At 42.5% G+C, this 19,892-nt stretch overlaps 1 protein-coding gene across 6 annotated transcripts in view; it reads right to left on the reverse strand.

Annotated features, from left to right (window-relative positions):
* Nucleotides 1-19,892, reverse strand: part of ZNF451 (zinc finger protein 451) — a 126,190-nt gene that overhangs the window by 70,130 nt on the left and 36,168 nt on the right. Inside the window, exon 4 of one of the 6 annotated variants that reach the window (XM_069564066.1) lies at nt 15,578-18,528. The exons of the other annotated variants lie outside the window; for them this stretch is intronic. Coding sequence (XP_069420167.1) covers nt 17,035-18,528 — 1,494 coding nt within the window. The 3' untranslated portion in view covers nt 15,578-17,034. Of the gene's footprint in view, nt 1-15,577; nt 18,529-19,892 lie in introns of those variants that run through there. 6 annotated transcript variants of the gene reach the window in all.

Below are 19,892 nucleotides of genomic sequence, written 5' to 3' on the forward strand. Positions count from 1 at the left end.
TGCATTCTAAGGTGGATTCTTAACCACTGGACTACTAGAGAAGTCCCATCTTTATTTCCTTTATAACCATCTGGATACTGAAAAGTTTGGCTCTGCTTTGCTCTTAGCCTGTAAGGTAATTTTGAGCCATTAGTCTACCCACTAAAAGGTCTGACAGTGCAAACACTCTTGGCTCTGGATTTTTAGCAATTCCTGGACAGTATGCATCTAAGAGAAATTATTGATTAAAAAGAAATGTTCTAATTTCTGTTTTCTGGCCCAACATACAAGGAAGAAGCTTAGAAATAGCCACTCAATTATAACAAGTAAAAAGCTTGAATGAACTGTGAAGTCAACTGAGTAGAGCAGAAACCCATGGAAAGCTCAGTGGGACCAGTGCTGGTGTGGGGACCTGGCCTGGAACTGACCGGGCACTGGGAGCTCAGTGTGGGCAAGTTTTAACCAGACTTAAATGCCAGAGGAACTCAGTCATGGGAGGGCCTCACCCTCTCGTGAGGCCCTACAGAAGCTTTACCAGGTCCTCAGTGACAACTGAAGAAAAATCCCATCATGTTTCCAGTGGGGGGAGAAAAAAGTGAGTATTTTGAAATATGTCAAGAGCATTAAGTTCTTATTGATGTGTGCCTTTCAGAGAAGCTACTTCATGAGAAACTCCAACCTGAGAGAAACAGCCATCCTCCCAGGAGAGCAGAAGGCCTGGGAAGCCCCGACACGGTTCCAGCCCAGGGACGCAAGCTCTCCGCGGCTGAGACCAGTCACAGAGCACGACCCTTCTGTTTACTGCAGCTCCTTTACCTAGGACAGCATGTCCACTTTCAAAACGAAAACTGCAAGCATATCAAAGGGCAGAATTACAGTTTGAAGAGCAAGCAAAGAATGGCAGAGCTGGTATGGATGTTGGAATTATCAGACCAGGAATTTAAAACTACCAAGATTACTATGCTGAGAGCCCTAATGGAAAAAGCAGGCAACATGCAAGAACAGATAATGTAAGAGAGATGGAAATCCTAAAAGAGTACCAAAAAGAAATCAGCCATCAAAACACCACAACACAAGTGAACAGTGCTCACCACAGACTGCACACCACAAAAGAAAAAAATCTCTGAGCCTGACAGTATATCAAAAGAAACTTCCAAAACTGGAAGACAGCAGAAAAAAGACGGAAAAAGAAAACATATATATATAAGAACTGTTGGGCTTCCCTGGTGGCTCAGGTGGCAAAGAATCCGCCTGCAATGCAGGAGACCTGGGTTCAATCCCTGGGTTGGGAAGATGGCCTGGAGAAGGGCATGGCAACCCACTCCAGTACTCTTGCCTGCAGAACCCCCATGGACAGAGGAGCCTGGTAGACTACTGTCCATGGGATCACAAATAGTCATCACTGAGTGACACAGTCCATGGGGTCACAAAGAGTTGGACACAACTGAGCAACTAAGCACAGCACACACACAAGAACTGTTACGAAAGATATAGCAAATGCATAATAGGAATGCCAGGAGAAAGAAAAAGGAACAGAGGAAACATCTGAAGCAATAACAACAATTTCCCCAAATTAATAGCAGACACCAAATCAGAAATCAAGGAAGAAATAAAACCTTTCTTTGCAGATGACATGCTTTTCCTAAGAAAACAACATGCAAATAAACCAAACAGTAGTTAGCGGTGAAGTAACTCACTACGAACAAAGCTAGTGGAGGTGATGGAATTCCAGTGCACCTATTTCAAACCCTGAAAGATGATGCTGTGAAAGTGCTGCACTCAATATGCCAGCACATTTGGAAAACTCAGCAGTGGCCACAGGACTGGAAAAGGTCAGTTTTCATTCCAATTCCAAAGAAAGGCAATGCCAAAGAATGCTCAAACTATCACACAATTGCACTCATCTCACACGCTAGGGAAGTAATGCTCAAAATTCTCCAAGCCAGGCTTCAGCAATACATGAACTGTGAACTTTCTGATGTTCAAGCTGGTTTTAGAAAAGGCAGAGGAATCAGAGATCAAATTGCCAACATCTGCTGGATCATCAAAAAAGCAAGAGAGTTCCAGAAAAACATCTATTTCTACTCTTTTGACTATGCCAAAGCCTTTGACTGTGTGGATCACAATAAACTGTGGAAAATTCTGAAAGAGATGGGAATACCAGACCACCTGACCTGTCTCTTGAGAAACCTATATGCAGGTCAGGAAGCAACAGTTAGAACTGGACATGGAACAACAGACTGGTTCCAAATAGGAAAAGGAGTACATCAAGACTGCATACTGCCATCCTGCTTATTTAACTTATATGCAGAGTACATCATGAGAAACGCTGGACTGGAAGAAACACAAGTTGGAATCAAGATTGCTGGGAGAAATATCAATAACCTCAGATATGCAGATGACACCACCCTTATGGCAGAAAATGAAGAAGAACTAAAGAGCCTCTTGATGAAAGTGAAAGAGGAGAGTGAAAAAGTTGGCTTCGAGCTCAACATTCAGAAAACTTAGATCATGGCATCTGGTCCCATCACTTCATGGGAAACAGATGGGGAAACAGTGGAAATAGTGTCAGACTTTATTTTGGGGGGCTCCAAAATCACTGCAGATGGTGACTGCAGCCATGAAATTAAAAGACATTTACTCCTTGGAAGAAAGGTTATGACCAACCTAAATAGCATATTGAAAAGCAGAGACATCACTTTGCCAACAAAGGTCCGTCTAGTCAAGGCTACGGTTTTTCCGGTGGTCATGTATGGATGTGAGAGTTGGACTGTGAAGAAAGCTGAGCGCCGAAGAATTGATGCTTTCGAACTGTGGTGTTGGAGAAGACTCTTGAGAGTCCCTTGGACCGCAAGGAGATCCAACCAGTCCATTCTGAAGGAGATCAGCCCTGGGATTTCTTTGGAAGGAATGCTGCTAAAGCTGAAACTCCAGTACTTTGGCCACCTCATGCAAAGATTTGGAAAAGACTCTGATGCTGGGAGGGATTGGGGGCAGGAGGAGAGGGCGATGACAGAGGATGAGATGGCTGGATGGCATCACCAACTCGATGGACGTGAGTATGAGTGAACTCTGGGAGTTGGTGATAGACAGGGAGCCTGGCGTGCTGCAATTCATGGGGTTGCATAGAGTCAGACACGACTGAGTGACTGAACTGAACTGAACTGACTGAACCTTTGTAATGAGACATTTACAGCAGTTTTATTCATAACCTTAGAAGCAACCAAGCACCTTCAATAGGTAAATGGATAACTGTATATATCCAGATGATGGAGTATTATTCACTGCTAAAAAGAAATACTCATTGGAAGGACTGATGCTGAAGCTCCAATACTTTGGCCACCTGATGCAAAAAGCTGACTCATTAGAAAAGACACTGATCCTGGGAAAGACTGAAGGCCAGAGGAGAAGGGGAAGACAGAGGACAATGGCCTCAGCATCACTGGTTGGATGGCAGCACTGACTCAATGGACATGAGTCTGAACAAGCTCCAGGAGATGGTGAAGGACAGGGAAGCCTGGCGTGCTACAGTCCATGGGGTTACAAACAGTCGAACATAACTGAGCGACAGAACAACAAAAAGGAAATGAGCTACCAAATCTTTAAAAGACATGGAAGAACACCTAAATACATATTCCTAAATGAAAGTAGCCAATCTGGAAACACTACATACTGTATGGTTCCAACTATATGGCATCCTGGAAAAGGGCAAATCTATAGTGACAATTAAAAATAAAAAAATCAGTGGTTGCCAGGGGGAACAGGAGAGGGAAGGATGAATTGGTAGAGTACAGAGGATTTTTAGGGTAGAAAATCTATTCAGTATGACACTATGCAGGTAGGTATCTTACTACATTTGTTCAAACTCATAGAATGTGTAACTCCAAGAGTGAACTCTAATGTAAACGATGGACTTTGGGTGATAATGTGTCAACAACAGGCTCACTGATTATTCCAGATGTACCACTATGTTGGGGCAAGTTGACAGTGAGGGAAGCTATACATTGTGGGCAGAGGTATATGGGAAGTCTCCTCCTCTTTTCTTGCTGTGAATCTAAAATAAAAGTTTTCTTAAAAAATAAACTCTATTAAAAATGTTTTCTACCAGAAAGACTGGTTTAGTAAGATATTAATTACACACGTACAAACCAAAGTTTATCTAAAGTGGGATTGAGCTGCATCAAGCAAACCAAGGAGTGGGTGTGATTCCGTAGGCACACAGGAGTTCCACTGAAGTGAACACATATAACAAGACTGACTGGGGTTTCTGTGAAGGCTGCATTTCTGCAATAAAGAGTGTTCACAGCATCACTCTGGTTGGGAGTCATCCCAATGGCCATATCACTGCACCAGATAGTAGGTGGCATCCTACCAACTTCAAAATGTCCTTTTACAAGTCAGAGGACAATGCAAGGGGTGTGGGCTGGATCTCTGGTCGGAGAGCTAAGATCCCACAGGCCTCATGGCCAAAAGCCCAAAACATAAACAACAGAAGCAATACTGTAACAAATTCAACAAAGACTATAAAAATGGTCCACATTAAAAAAATCTTTCAAAAAAGCAAGCAAGCAGAAAAGCAGATCTGGGAGATAATCTGTTAGGAGTAGATGAAAAGAAATGCTAGCTAGAGAAAGGAAAAACTTCAACTTTGAAATCTTTGCATTTAAAAATGATAAAACCGAAGTACTTTAAAGAAAAATGTTTTCTCTTAAAGGGTAAAGAAACAGACCATGTGCAGCAGGGTGATATTCATTTAATACTTTTCTACCACAAACTTGGGTTTGGGGATCAAGGTTGTTGGTTAAAGCCACGCATGAGTGGGTTATCTACGAACACCCACTCTCTCCGGAAAGCCAAGTCCCAGGGATTTCCGTGGTTAGTGATCCAAGATGAGAGCTGGCCTCAGATCTCACTTAATCCCACAAGAGAGGGAATGCTGATATTAAAATGCATGCTAGGAAATTCACCAATTAGGTCAGAGAAGGCCTTATTTGGGACAGAAGTTTTAACAGGTAATCCAAAGGTTCAACAGGTTCAGAAATAAGTTTTAAATGATCAGAACTCAGGAGGGAGAAACTTACTGCAGGCCACCTTGTTGGTGACCCAACCGCAGAACCAAAGCTTCAGTATCATCAGGCACATGGGCAGAAATTGAACTAGTTGTAGGCTAGATGAAAATGTCTTAAAGGTTTCCTGTAGAACTAAGATGAATAGGGACTAATATACTTTTCAGTTTGGGAATTTCCACCATTCCATTAGTGCCACAATGCTTGCAATTTAAGGTGAACTCACAAAATTCCAGGACTCTTCCTAGGCTAGATCTGGCATTCTCCTCAAAATCCTATAGTCTAAAGAAGTGTTTAGGCCCTTGGAGATTTTTCTAAGAAAGGTCAGGCTTTCAGATATGTAACTTCTCAAACTAGAAATGGAACTGGCTCTGGTAAGAACAATGTGCTTCATGTTTCATTTAGAAAGTTATTCACAGCTGTAGATTCTCTTCTTGAAGCACTTGCTCTGATTACCCTGGATTAACTTCTGTGTTAAATACTACTACAGAGTAACACTGGAGAAGGCAGTGGCACCCCACTCCAGTACTCTTGCCTGGATCCCATGGATGGAGGAGCCTGGTGGGCTGCAGTCCATGGGGTCACTAAGAGTCGGACACGACTGAGTGACTTCACTTTCACTTTTCACTTTCATGCATTGGAGAAGGAAACGGCAACCCATTCCAGTGTTCTTGCCTGGAGAATCCCAGGGACGGGGGAGCCTGGTGGGCTGCCGTCTATAGGGTCGCAGAGTCAGACACAACTGAAGTAACTTAGCAGCAGCAGCAGCACAGAGTAACATTGGAGTCCACAATGATAGCAAATTATCAGCAAGAAAGGGTATCCATTGTGTTATTTGCAGGGATATGCACAGGAAAGAAAAGTCCTATGAAATATACTGGGGAGGGAGGGTCTCTATATGCTCATATATAAATATATATATTTTTGGCTGTGCCACATGGCACACAGGATCTGTTTCTAGGGATTGAACCTGTGCCCCTGAAGTGGTAGCGGGGCATCTTAACCACTGGACCACCAGGAAAGTCCCTGCTTGTCAATACCTTACATCTAAGTCAGTTTTTCTTCCACACCCACCCCGTCCCACTGGGGAAGCTGTGTAGGGTCCTAACAGAATTAAGAAAGTTTCAACACCAGAAAAAGCAGATTCTAGTTAGTCCCTATGAAAATTTTAAAGTAAAATGGTTTTAAGTGAGAACCAGAGGTATGATTCCAATGACATAGTCTGACATACAAATCCGTGGAGGAGCTGGAAGGTTACAGAATGAGGGCCACACCGAGGAAGGAAGAAAGACTGCTGCAGAGCCTCGGGAGCCAGGTTCCCGTGGCCTGCCCCTGCAGCCCGTCGACATTCACCCCTGGACACTAGGAGATCTCTCACACACAAAGCAAATCTGAGTTGTGTCCTAGAAATGGCAGCAGACTAAGGATACTGGTTAAATCTGAGTGCACATATCCACAAAAGATAAGCCTATACAGGAGACAGTAAGCAAGAATTCTTCTGCTCTAAAGGATAATATTTATCTTTTAATGGAGTTTGGTAGTTACCATCAAAATTCCAAGTCTAAAAACATACAGCCTGGGCAGGACAGGAGGAAGGCTTTCTCCTGACATCTGATCTGCAGTAGTGGGGTTCAGTGGTGGGTGTCCTAACTCGGGCAAGAGCGAGGGAGGGAGCAAAGCCTGACAGCGGGGTCCCTCATTCTGCCACGTCCCTCCTCTCTCTTCTGGCTGACAGAGTACAGGGGCTTCCCAGGTGCCACAGTGGTAAAGGGGCTGCCTGTCAGTGTAGGAGGTGCAAGAGACACAGGGTGGTCCCTGGGCCAGGAAGGTACCCTGGAGTAGGAAACGGCAATCCGCTCCAGTATTCTTGCCTAAAAAATTCCATGGACAGAGGAGCTTGGTAAGCTACAGTCTATGCGGTCGCAAAGAGCTAGACAGGACTGAGCACATTTTGTCAAGTAAGGGCATTTTCAAAAGGGAACCAGTATCAATTTGTGTCTTTATTTTATAAGAATGAAGACACAAATTCAAGCTAATACTTCAAAACCTCCCTCAGAAGTCTCCTTATTGAATAAACTTAACCTTGTGAAAAACTAGCTACACTCTCCTGATCTTTCTTTTTGCTACAGATGAATACATTGCTTCAAACTTGAAATCAGTTCAAATGAACTTGAAATCAGTTCTGACCATGAACTCATAACTTTTATGAACTTAGCTCATAAAAGGTCATCAGGAATCATGTCCAATGAGAATTCCAATATTTAGGCAAAAATTTTACTGAAGAAATTAATACTTTCATATACTAATCAGTTTAATGAGCTAACAAAAATTTCCTGGTAACTTAAAATTTCTAGCGCTGCTATGAAACTGTGACCTGCTATATGAACCGCAAAACCATTAACCAGGCGAATGACGCGGCACAAAAATCCCACCTAGAAGCTCTAACATACATGTTTCAATGTCTTTCTTATCACCTGTATTTGTTTTAAAATGAAAACGATCCTATTTTTGGTAAAAATACTTAGAAGAAACCAAATCTAGAAAGCTAAAAATCAAAATGTTAACAGTATTTATTTCTGTCTAGAGGGACTTTTTCCTTTTCTAAACTGTTTTCAAATATTTCTACATCAGAATATGCAATAAAATTGTTAATGTAATGAACAACAAAAAGTGTTGAAGATTGCAACCTTCTGTTTGGAAATGCAATGCATGCATGCAGTCGTTTCAGTAGTGTCCGACTCTGTGCAACCCTATGGACAGCAGCCCACCAGGATCCTCTCCACGGGATTCTCTAGGCAAGAATACTGGAGTGGGTGGCCATTTCCTTCCCCAGGGGAAATGCAATGGATTTGGTTTAAATCACTACTTTTTACCTTTTAAAAATATAAGTTTAACATCTATCCTTCACAAAAGCAGGTGGAAATTTTGTCTCTAAAAGGAACATAATCTTCTTAGTAAACTGTATTTAACTTTTTCCCTCCGGGTTTCTTTTCATCTCTAGAAGTACAATGACTGCATTACATTATTGCCCAAACATAACAAAAACACATTAATCAGGAATTAGGGCAAGTCATTCTCAGTTCAACAGGCTGAACAGAATTCCTGAAACAATGCCTTACTTCACACAAACTCCAATTTCAAAGCCTGCTTCTCATTGATCAGTCCTTCAAAGTTTGGGTCCATGGTTTGGTCTCATGAGCTTTATACTCCCAGACTAAGTTCTGTTTCCCAGAATCCCCTTGTACCTAGCTTGTACCTGAAGCTATACTCCCAAATAACATCTTGAAAAGCAACAATTTTTCTCAAGAATGTTATATTCAAATACAGACAGAGCAGAAGAAATAAACACAGCAAAGCAGTACAATATTTATTTACCAACTCCAGCAGCAAAGCTTTAACCCAAGAAACAATCCTGTTGTACAAAGCAACTTCCTTCCCACCCCCAAACTATTGTTTACAAAGTACATGGAACATACGCCTTATATGAACAAGTTTTAAAACACATACAGATACACCATATTCTGTAAAGTACTACTTGGTGAAGAAGGCCGTACTATCAAACCAGTTCAATAAGCTTCTTCCTACCTTGTCTTTTGGTTAATCACCAGTATCTGTATTTATAAAATTCCCCTCCCAGGAAGAATGACTGATTCTCTTTTGATACAGGACCCACCCCCCAAACCCCCCAAAACCACCGCGGAACTTAGGAGAATTTTTAAGCATCTCCTACTATGAAGTTGTAACAAAGCAAAAGGGAGTTAACATTGCTTCAATCCTGAGGGCCACTGCTCTACCTCTGGCGCTCTACTGAAAAGGAAGAACTGAGGAGAGGAGAGAAAAGGTCAAAGGGGCAACCAGAACAAGCAAAGAAATCCAAAGCAGAGGAACAGACAGAAAGGAAGCTGACAGAGCGTCCTCCAGCTACGCTGGAGATGCCACGGGCACAGGGCTCAGCCCCTGCTTCAACACAAGACCTCGGACCGCCAGCGAAGCTACATTCTGAACAAGCGCACTCCCTCCCCAAGCGCACCCTCAGGCCATCTGCAGGCCAGGGCACAGGGAGCGAGCCACACGGGGGCTGCGGCCCGCAGCGGGCCCCGCAGGCGCCGGCCAGCATGGACGGGCGGCCTCCCCGGCGGCAGCTCCCGGCTCATCCCCGTCGCCGCTCGCCGTCAGCGACGGAGCCCTCGTGGGCGAGTGCTGCACTGTCTGAGAGCCTCCCTTCGGCTCAGTCTAAGGGAGAAAAGGAATTAAATGTCCATAGTGACAAACTTCCTGACAGACTACCTCGATGACCTTATTAAGTAACAGCTATACATCTTAGTACACTTTGAACACGTAAGAACCAATACATTCTCATGGGGAATTTATCCTTTCTTCAACCCGATCTCAACTGTGCCCAATAAGGCGGTCCTCCGCGGTTCTGAAAGCAGAGACGCCGTGTGCCCCGCGCTGCGCACACAACTGGCGCCTTCACCTGCCGCCTGGCTCCTGCTCCTCCACTGGCCCCACTCACTCTTCTCTAGTCACATTCCAGCCTCAGCTCGAGCATCTGGTAAAGAAAAGCTTCCTTGGGCCCTCCAGACAGCCCTCTCTTTTGCCCCAATCTCACCACAGGCATTCCTCTAACAAGACAATTACATTGTGTTGGCATTTCCTTCTCTTCTGAAGAGAATATACCATTTCTTATTAATTCACAGTATCCACAGACCTTCCTCAGGGTCTGCCTGCATATAACAGGTATTGAAGATGTTTACAAATAAAAAGATTGTTTCCATCAGAGACACAGAAAGACAAAATACCATCCATCAAAAATTGTAAACATATACGTACACATCCTAGCTCTTCACTCTACATTCTTTTTAATTTTTTTCTTATTGTTGATTATGTCATTTCTTAGCTTGCACTTATGAGACTGTTTTACTTTAAATACATCTCTCAATACCTTAATCCACTGTTGGACTTGTATAATATGCAGCTTAATATTTCAGCCTTAAAAAACTATAAAGAGGGAAGCATGATGTGATGACATGAACTATTACATACTATCAAATACACCTTCAAGAGAATCTGTATCAATACTATCCCACGGTTATGAGAAATCTATAAATGTTGGCAAAAACACTAAAGAAACGCAATTTGTATCAGGCTGTGAAGTTTCCAAAGTACTTCTAGGCATGATTATCTCATTTGGGAGTAGGAAATCTGAGTCTCAGAGAATAAGTGACTTACTAATATTCACACCAAGGTCTCTGGACTTCAAACACTACGTGCCTAACATCATTCCACCATCTTTCATTAAGCCAATATCCTCAAGACACTAGTTTTTAAAAAATTTAAGTGTGTATCTGAGACAAAATGAGTATAACAAAAAGGTACAACAAAGAAAAAAACAGCATCAAGAACCATGGTAGAGATGATCAGTGCTGACAATGAATAGGATACAAATAAGGAATCCACGAAACAGAAGCAACACGTTCAGAACAATCTCAGCAAAACCTCAGTGTGAGCATGACTGTCCACTATGACCAAGGTTTCTGATTACGTAAATGAAATAACCAGGAATTAGTTAATGAAGACATCAAGTTATAAGGGATGACAGTACAGCCATAAACACAAAATCCAGAGAAGGAAAGGCTAGTTGTTTGACAAATTAGCTTCTCAGGGAGGTTAAGACTTTAAGTGGCGCTCTGAAAACCGACGGAGGCCACCGAGCACAATGCTGAGACTTTAAGAGCAGAGCAGAAGCGAGAGGCTCAGCTCCTCCACCTGAGCAAGTTGTTTACCATTCAGTTCCCCTTTCTCACCTGCAAAATAAGGGTGCATTTCTGCCTCAAGAGTCCCCCGCGGCCAGCACAGTGCCTAGTACACACAAGCTCTGCTGAACGAGGTTTCCCCTCTACATCCTTCCCAGGCAGGGAGACAACACTTTAGACCCAGTACTATCAAGGGGCTTCCAACATCTGTCAAATACAACTTTTGTCAAAAGTTAAAGAAAACAGGAGTTGATATAAGCCATTAGACAAAGCAACATACATCCAGCTGTGCTAATAATCTAAATGAGACTAATCACAAATTATCTGTGTTCTACCCAAGGCAGAAGGGAATGGGCTACATACTTGAAAGCAAGAAGCTTATTGTGATTAAATGTTTGTTTTTTTAATGGAACTGAAAATTTAAAACTATGTTTAGTGACTTGGAAAATGTCTTTTTCCCCATCACCCACACCACTGTTGCCTCACTAAATAAAAGCAGTATAGATAAATGGATCTCAAACATGACTCTTCTACCACGTCAAGGAAGTGTGAAACACAGGCATTACAGATAAGAGCAAGAGTTAACAAGAGGTCTAACTGTAGCCCTTAAAACTGAATGCTGTGATAGAGCCACTTTTATGGGTAATGAAAGAAAACAGAAAGCACAGGATAGCTTATGGGAAAAAAACAGCTATGCAATTCTTACAAAGGGACCATCAACAGAACCTAGAAGATAACACTTGAAGCATTTAAGGTCAAAGAATTTTTTTTTAATTACCAGATAAAATGCGTTTACAATAACTTCCACCAAGAAACATACTACTCAGGAATATTAGAAAACACAATGCAACTTGAGAGATCTCCAAAGTCTTAAAAAAAACTACAGACAACCTGAGAACTCTTACTGAATTGACAAGGCATCAGAAAATCCAACAGATCACTTGAAATAGACAGTTACCATGACAAAACCAGTACAGCGTTTACGACCTAGAGAAAACTGATTAAGATATGGTATTAAATACGTCAGGGCTTCCCTACTGGTTCAGCGGTAAAGAATCCACCTGCCAGTACAGGAGTCTCAGGTTTACCCATGGGTTGGGAACATCCCCTGGAGAAGGAAATGGCCCAGACAGAGGAGCCTGGACAGAAGATCCCCATGGACAGAGGAGCCTGGCAGGCTACAGTCCATGGGGCTGCAAAGAATCAGACACTTGGTGACTCAACACACACACACACAGTACATGTGAGAGGGGTACTATAAGTTCATGGTGATGAACTTAAAATTTCTGTTAAGAGAGAAAAGATGCAACTGACCACAAATTATGTACAGCAATTCATGTGTGTGAAGACTATACAAAAATGAGAAAATAGTACTATCAGGAAAAAAGAAGGCATTAAAAACTGAGGAAATTCAATAGCCAAAGAGTAGGATGACACTGAATTGGCTACTTTTATTTTTTTAAGAAAAGGACATTTTTAAGAGAGAACTAGAAAACCTCTTAAAATAATGCTGAAGGCATTGCATTTAATCATATAAAACCACATCAAAATCCTGGTTAGTATAGACTGGCAGAATAAAAAATATAATCTACATCAAGAGATTAAGGAAGATAAGACATCCTTTTAAGAAGAGGTTTACATAAAGAGGAAGAAAAGATCAATACAAAGAATAACTGAGATGCTAACATCATAAGGACATGTTTGGCCTCTGATCACTTCCCAATATATCACACCAGAAACTCAAATAATCTCCAGTAATATCTCAATGGCACCAAACACTGCTACAAAAAAGGTTTTCATTCCTATAAAGTCAAGTAGATGAAAAGAAAAGTAGTACAAATATACCACCCCACTAATCAATACTAGAAAAAAATACTTAATAAAACAATATTCTCAGCACTCATCCAGGAAGAGAAATTTCACATCGTATTTTTTAACAGTTTACAAAACTAGTTCTATCTGGAAAAACAACTAAGTGGGTAATGACAGGCAGGAGAGGCATACAGATCTGACAGTCAATTACGGGACTAGCCACTAAGAACGGCGAATTTCAAAAGATAAGGAAACTGAATAGTGCAAGTCTGGGCAAAACATGCCTCACGCCATTAAAAAAAAAGTTTTCAGTTATTGCAGTCTTTCAACTATTTCTGCAAAGATCTAATCCTTAATTTCTAACCTTCACCAGAATCCCAGTCAATTAAGTGTATCCTCAAGAATACTGAATGCGGCATTTAATTTTTGTTCATCCATGTCATTTAACTCTGTATCCAAGTTTATAGCTAAAAGAGATTCTGGGCTGTGCTGATTCCAACCTCCTGTTTACAGTACCTGAGAGGTTATCCTGGATGGAGCAGGCCTTTAAGGACATTATCAATCAGGACACTTAGGCATCATTCAGTAAATTAGTATAATGGTAATGTAACGTAATGTAATATACTAAATAGTACCCAAGTAGCCTGAGTTTATGCTCTCCTCAAAATGTCATTTTGAGAGCTAGGTAAATAAATGTAATTATACATAAAGAAGCTGTCACACAGTAAATAATAATAAGTTTAAATGCAATTACACTGATAAGCTGTCACACAGTCTGAAAAAAAAAGACAGTGTCAACAAATATACTATAGTTTCCAAATATCTTTGTTTCTTACTACCAAGTAACACACCCACTTACAAATGAGCTGTGTTACTATGGCTATGAACAAGGTTAGACATAAGACAAATGCTTCAATCAGAAACAGAAAAGAAAGCTGCCTCAGTGCCCAGAAAACTGAGCCAGTCACTCGTAACTAAAATAGCTACCGCTAAGTTATTTAAATAAAGGCGGGGGGACATACTCTACAAGTCCTTCTGAAATGCATCAACAGTGCTGTAATGAAAATAAAGTAACATTCAGAAGGAGAGTACCCTTAGATAGTGCAATTGTACAGATGAGACATAAACTACAAGATAAAAAAATCACTACACAGAATTCACATAAATATCACCAGCAACATATGCAAGACATTAAAATGTTGTTTTAAACAATAGTGTAAAATTTAAAAAGGCACTTCATATAACAATGAATGGAAACAGTATTTCTGTGTACACACAGTAAACACAAGAAATCTGAGTTTCCACATACATTTTACATCTAGTCAAACAATAACGTTTTAAAGAAGGATCATTAGACGCATCCCTTTTAGGAACACCACATCACTCAACCTGTGATGATTACGAGGCCTCCTAGAAAACCCAGCGACGTTCAAATATCAGAGGCTGGCCTGATGGAGGATCTTGGCTTTGCACACGGCAGACGTGACCTGAAAACCTGTTATCTGACTGATTACGAGTTCCAAATACTATTGCGGCTGTTTCCCTAGACCAAGTCCCCATTTTTAGTTTTATAACACCATCATTCAAGTATGCCAGAGAAGGACTTTAAAATAGCGATAATAAAAAAACAGGTCAAGGATATTGCTTCTTCTGCAGTCAACCGCATCACCTACACCTAAACCTGCTCCCACTCTACTGCGTTCTGCTCCATCCCCACGCAATGGCCGACCCTTCAGAAGTCAGCTACCTGACCACTAATTTGATGATTTCTCAATACTTTTTCATTAGGGAAGACCTATGGAGGTCCTTGGGCATATCAATCAGAGAGTGGGAAAGAAATGCTACTTATCTTGTTGCTATGGAGCACCAAACATAACGCAGAAGGAAGACAAAAGAAATGCTGCTCTATGAGCAGCAGGGAAAGGAGGAATACCCCAGAGTGAACAGTTAACTCTACTCCAAGGTACACTTAAACTGGGTACAATGGTAAATTTTACATTGTGTCCTTTTTTAAACACCATTAAAAGTAAAAAGTTTCAAAGGAAGAGCAGGTTAGGTGAAAACGCCAGAGCAGTCTGAGAGTCAGGTCTTCAAGCACCATTAATTCTGGTTTGAATTTTGAAAAATTAAGAGTTCTCAAAAATCATCAAATTTGTGACCCAGCACCTAATTCAGGGAAGGGATGGAGAGAAATGGAGAAGTGGGAGCAGTGTGAAGAAGCCTCAGCTAACTGGGAATACCTTGGGCAGCCATCCCGGAGTGTCAAGGTCTCTCTCTCTCTCTCAAGTTCCCATGGCTATCCTTTCACAGAAGAAACTAGAAGGTCATGGCAAGGGCACGTGAGGCCGCTGAGCTAGTGGGCCAAATATCGTGAACTATTATCATCTTCGTGTGATTTCTTAGGCCTTTGGTTCTTTCAGCCAGTTATCAGTGCTCTTCTAGGGTTCAGTTTGAAAGACAGCTTCTTTGAGCATGGGCCTCAAACAGCATTAGTAAAACTTGGTGAAAAGTACAGAAAAATTAAAGGTAAATGTTAACTCTAGATATGCCCTGACCAAACTTGCCAAGAGGAGACTATCAAGACTGCAACTTAAGCTTCATCTACCAATAGGACAAACAGAATCAATTATAAATTATCCCTGAAATTATCTGACAAAATAAAGTAGCTTCCAAGTAGGGATATATGCATCTTTGACTGCTACAGCACACACAAGGAAAGGAAGAAAAAGCAGACAAAAAGTGTGCTGAAGGTGGTTATGACGAGGAGAGAGGATGGCTTTCCAATAAGCCATTAAAAAGCGGAACACCAGGAAAACATCAGGCACCACTATGCAGGCAAGAAACAGAAACCACACAAATGCGAAAACGGTGTCAGAGTCCACAAACAGTGAACCCAAAATACTACGGTCAAGCACATGGAAAAAAATGCAATGCTTAACAAACCAAGAAATTATAAAATTATCAGTCTGTTGATAAAATTTTTTTCTATTTGGCCAAGCAAATAATATTGGATGATGTATTCAGACCCCTCCAATTTGGCATCTTCTCCATCTCTGAAGTCACGCTGGGAAGACAAGGGTCTAAGGGCTGGGACACCACACAGCCACTGCCTCAAGATAAAAATACTACAGGATGTTTAGCTTAGGTATCTGCTGTCAGTTCCACTCTGATGGAGTAACAGTACCTCGAAGAGCTGGGAACAAAAATATAAGTGGTCTCTCATGGTAGAGTGTGACTAGGTTAAGGGACTAAAAAACCAAGAACACATCACTGAAGTCTTGACTTCAGACTTTCAAGAAATTGTTAATGGAATCTAGAAAGGGAAGTGTGTGAAATGTACTCTTTACTACATCCACAGTTACACTCTGAATCTGAAGGATTTCTCAGTAAAATCTAGACTGATAGCATCCCTTTATTACAATCAGAGGACCAGACTGTCAGGCATGTTTGGAATTCTTGCTCTTTCAAGAGTTCAGATTTTGCATGCTGAGACGGTGTAAAATCCTTGATTTCCAGGGCACTAATATGCAATCTCTCTCTCTTTTTTTGTATTTAGAGCTTGATGAATCATCAAGCTCAAAGTTTAGAAAGCAGTCAAGGTCACCTTGGTGAAATGTCCAGATTATCCTGCGAGAACAGCATGATCAGGTCTCACAGCTTGTGGATGCTTAACAGACTTGGGAATGACAACTGCAGGTAATTCTGTGTAGCGCTGGGTGGTACAGACAGTCACTGTGAAAGTTTCCAAGGATATCACAGCAAAGTCCTCCTCCAGCTGGTGTCCACAGCCGATCTAGGACATCTAGCCACACCACCAGTAGGGAATGGATTTGGCAAATTTTGATTTGAATTCCAGTTCTTAACATATAGCTTCAAGGCTGATTCTGAAGTCTTCCAGAGATTGACAGCAGTATGGACACTCGGTGAGCTGATCACCCTGATACAGAGAGATTAAAACCGATTTGTAGTTTTGTGGACAAAAAGATCTTTTGTGACGATCTGACAAACGGAAGCCTAAACTAGGAAGCACTGATGACCTAAAAATGAATGATCTGCCTCTGGTGTTAGAGATAATGGTAGGTTATTTCCAGATCCAAAATCTGCTCGCCATCAGCTTATCAGTGAGAGTTTTCCGAGGGAGAAGAAATCTTTATATTTTTCCTTAGTCATAAAAGGATTTGGATTCCTGAGGACCCACTTCTAGACTTATCTTGGACTAGAAATAATGCGTAAACCTTTGTTCAATCCAACTGAAAGTCTCTACTGCTCACTTGGCCAAGAAAGCGTGAGTCTCTGTATTATCTACTTCATTCCCAAAGTCTAGAACTCGGTGTCAGCTGTGATCACCCCAGACACGTGTTCAGTGTCCTGTGGGGGAGGGGGCATCGTGCATGGCTGCACTGCAGACCGTGAATGGGTCACTAATTCTTGTACCCATGGCGTTCCGGAGAGTCTGCCCTTTTTCTGTGTCTATAGGGGTGGTTGCGAGGTCTGTACCAGTCCCCTCGGGAGTACCCACGACTGTGGCAATGTGCTTTCTGGTCGTGACTGTAGAAGTATCGATGCTGGCTATAGTATTTGCTGTGGTCTTTATAGTCGTTTTCTTTCACACTGTTTTCTTCTGCAACAACAGCATTCACATCTTGTCCAAAGAGGCAAGTACCATCAAAGGGCAAGTGTGAGATCTTCTCCTGGGTCTTCTTTGTGAGGGATGTGAGCCGAAGCCAAGCCTGCCTTCTGTAGTCTATTGCCATCGCCATAACTCTGACCACAGAGTCCATTATGTCCCTGGTAGTACACAGCTGCCAGAGGCCTGCATCCATGCCATCAGATATGATACATCTTGCCTTTCCACGATCAAACTCAGGGTCATGGACCAGGTCCTCCATGTCTTCCCAGAGTTTACGCTGATACTGCGTCATGTAGGCCATGTAGCTGGCAGCGCGGGCCGCGATGGAAGCAGCATGGTAGAACCTGCAGCCCATGACCTCCATCTCCTTTGAGGTGGAATCCAGGGGCGACGTGGTGCCTCCTCTCCTGCTATGCTCTAGCGCTTCGACGATGGGGCCTCCTGCTGGGGGATTTGGCTGGAAAGGAGAGGTGTCCTTAGCCACAGGATACACCCTGTGTCCCATGAAAGAAGAAGGATGGCAATCAGCAGGGTCTTTGAAAACCTCCGCGGTGGCAATTCTCAGAAGAGGATGCAACGGAGGGACCAAGCGCTTCTTGGAGGTCACACAGTCAGGCTTGCCCTCGCACGGTTCTGCTTCTGACTGCAAGGTGACTCTCTTGATAACACCTCTCTGTTCCATCCTTTTCAATAGCCCTGTGAAGCTGGACTGACTGGGGTCAGCTGGCTGCCCTTTGTCGTCGGCCGAGGGGGACTTGCACTCAGCCTCTTCTTCGACTGCAGATAAGTGTTCTTCTCTGGAGGTGGAGATGTCCCAAGGAACCGAGGAGGCCTCACCTGTGCGGGAATGATGAAATCGGAAGCAGCTTCTGGACTGCAGGTCACGTATCACTCGGGACATCTCAGCCACCTGCGTCTGGAGATAGAGGAGGGCATCCCGCCCGTGCTGGGAAGCTGGAGACTCTACAGGCAAACCCTCCTTGGCCTCTGAGGAGGCCACAGACTCTTGGGGGACCAGGAGTGGAGATGGAGGCAGACTCTGGTAATTCTGTGATGGCTCAAGTGTCTCTGTCTCAGAGATCTTAATATCTGAATTACTGTGATCATTTCTCTGGGTCTCCAATGGGTTCTCAACGGAAGAAGGGTGAGAAACCATCCTTTGAGGACTGCTGGCGCAGCGCCCAGAGGAGGAGCTGCCGTCTCCACTGGGAGGAGGAGCACTGCAGCCAGAGCACATTTCTGGGCGACGACTCTCTGAGGCTGGCGCCTTAGACTCAGGCATTCTCTGGGTTATCCACGTGAACAAGAGAACCAAGGAAGAAAGAAAATATGCTTTTAATATGTTAACTTTCAAGTGCAGAGATGCATGTCCAGTAAGTAGAACTCAACTTTTTAAATTATTATAATTAACAATGAAACATACAATCCACTTCAGGTCAGCAACGGGATCACAGAAGTCAAATCCACAAGTTTCATTACCCCAAAAGCCCAATACCAACTATTGGCATTAACCTGGCACTCTATGAAAAAAGAGCAAAAACAAGCCCAGTTCAAGGGGCACCATCCTAGCCTGCTGCTTATTTCCATGTTAGAATAAGAGGTAACAAGACTGCTGATGAAAATATTTTTTTTTAAATCCCACTGAACATGTGTAAGGCAACAAGCAGAAGTTAACAATGACAGAGAGAACGTGGAAAAGTTCCACTGAAGAGAAAAAAAAATATTTCTGAAAGTCCCCCATTGCAGAGACACTTTTAGGTCCCTTTAAAAATTCTCATTCACTGACCATAAATAACGAAATTTTCCAGGTGGGCAGTTCTCCTCTACAGTTTGTAGTTTTCAGGAGCTTTGTAACCTTACTGCATCCTCACAACAACCCTGTGAGGTAGGTTATTATTCTTATGTGATAAAGAAACTAAAGTTAAAAGGCTACTGATCCAAATTCACAGAATAATAAGGAGCTAAGCGGGAACTAAAACCTAGGTATTTTGATTGTGAGTCCCAGTCCCAATCCCTTATATATCATAGGCCACCCTGAACACATAGCCAGGAGTCCTCTAATCCATCAAGAAAACAGTCCAATAATAGAAATTCGGGCTAAGACAAAAGCAAGACAAGACTGATACAAACGGCTCAGTTACTTTGGCTCTCAGAGTAAGGGAAGGATTAGTTTAAGGGTCAAACACACAGCCAAAAAAACGACAGTTCAGAGAAAACCCCAAATATTAGGGGAAGAGGCGGTTAGAGGGACGATGCCTGAATGACCCAGCAGCCTTCCCCACACTCCATTTCTAAAGGAGCTTCTCACAGCCTTTCTTCCAAACAGAATAAATTTTGTGTGGCCACGTGGTTCTGGAAGAAAAGGATCCAGTTCTATAGGGCATCTGAGGAAAGACAGGAAAGAAAAAGGGTGCCAAAGGCTTGCGGTTTTATTCCACTTCCCTTTCATCAGATACCACCTTCAAGACTCAGGACGCTCCTGTGTCATATAATACTTTCACATCCTCGCTCAAAGTAGAGGAACAAAGCTGGAAGCAGATCTTTCAGGCTAAGGACTCCCTGGACTACCTCTCAGGGCTATTCCAACAGAAATGGGCCGTTTCCTAGAGCACAACAGCACCTAAACATTGACTTGATGACTCCCTTTAG

The sequence above is a fragment of the Ovis canadensis genome, chromosome 20 (assembly GCF_042477335.2).
Source record: "Ovis canadensis isolate MfBH-ARS-UI-01 breed Bighorn chromosome 20, ARS-UI_OviCan_v2, whole genome shotgun sequence".
NCBI lineage: Eukaryota > Metazoa > Chordata > Mammalia > Artiodactyla > Bovidae > Ovis > Ovis canadensis.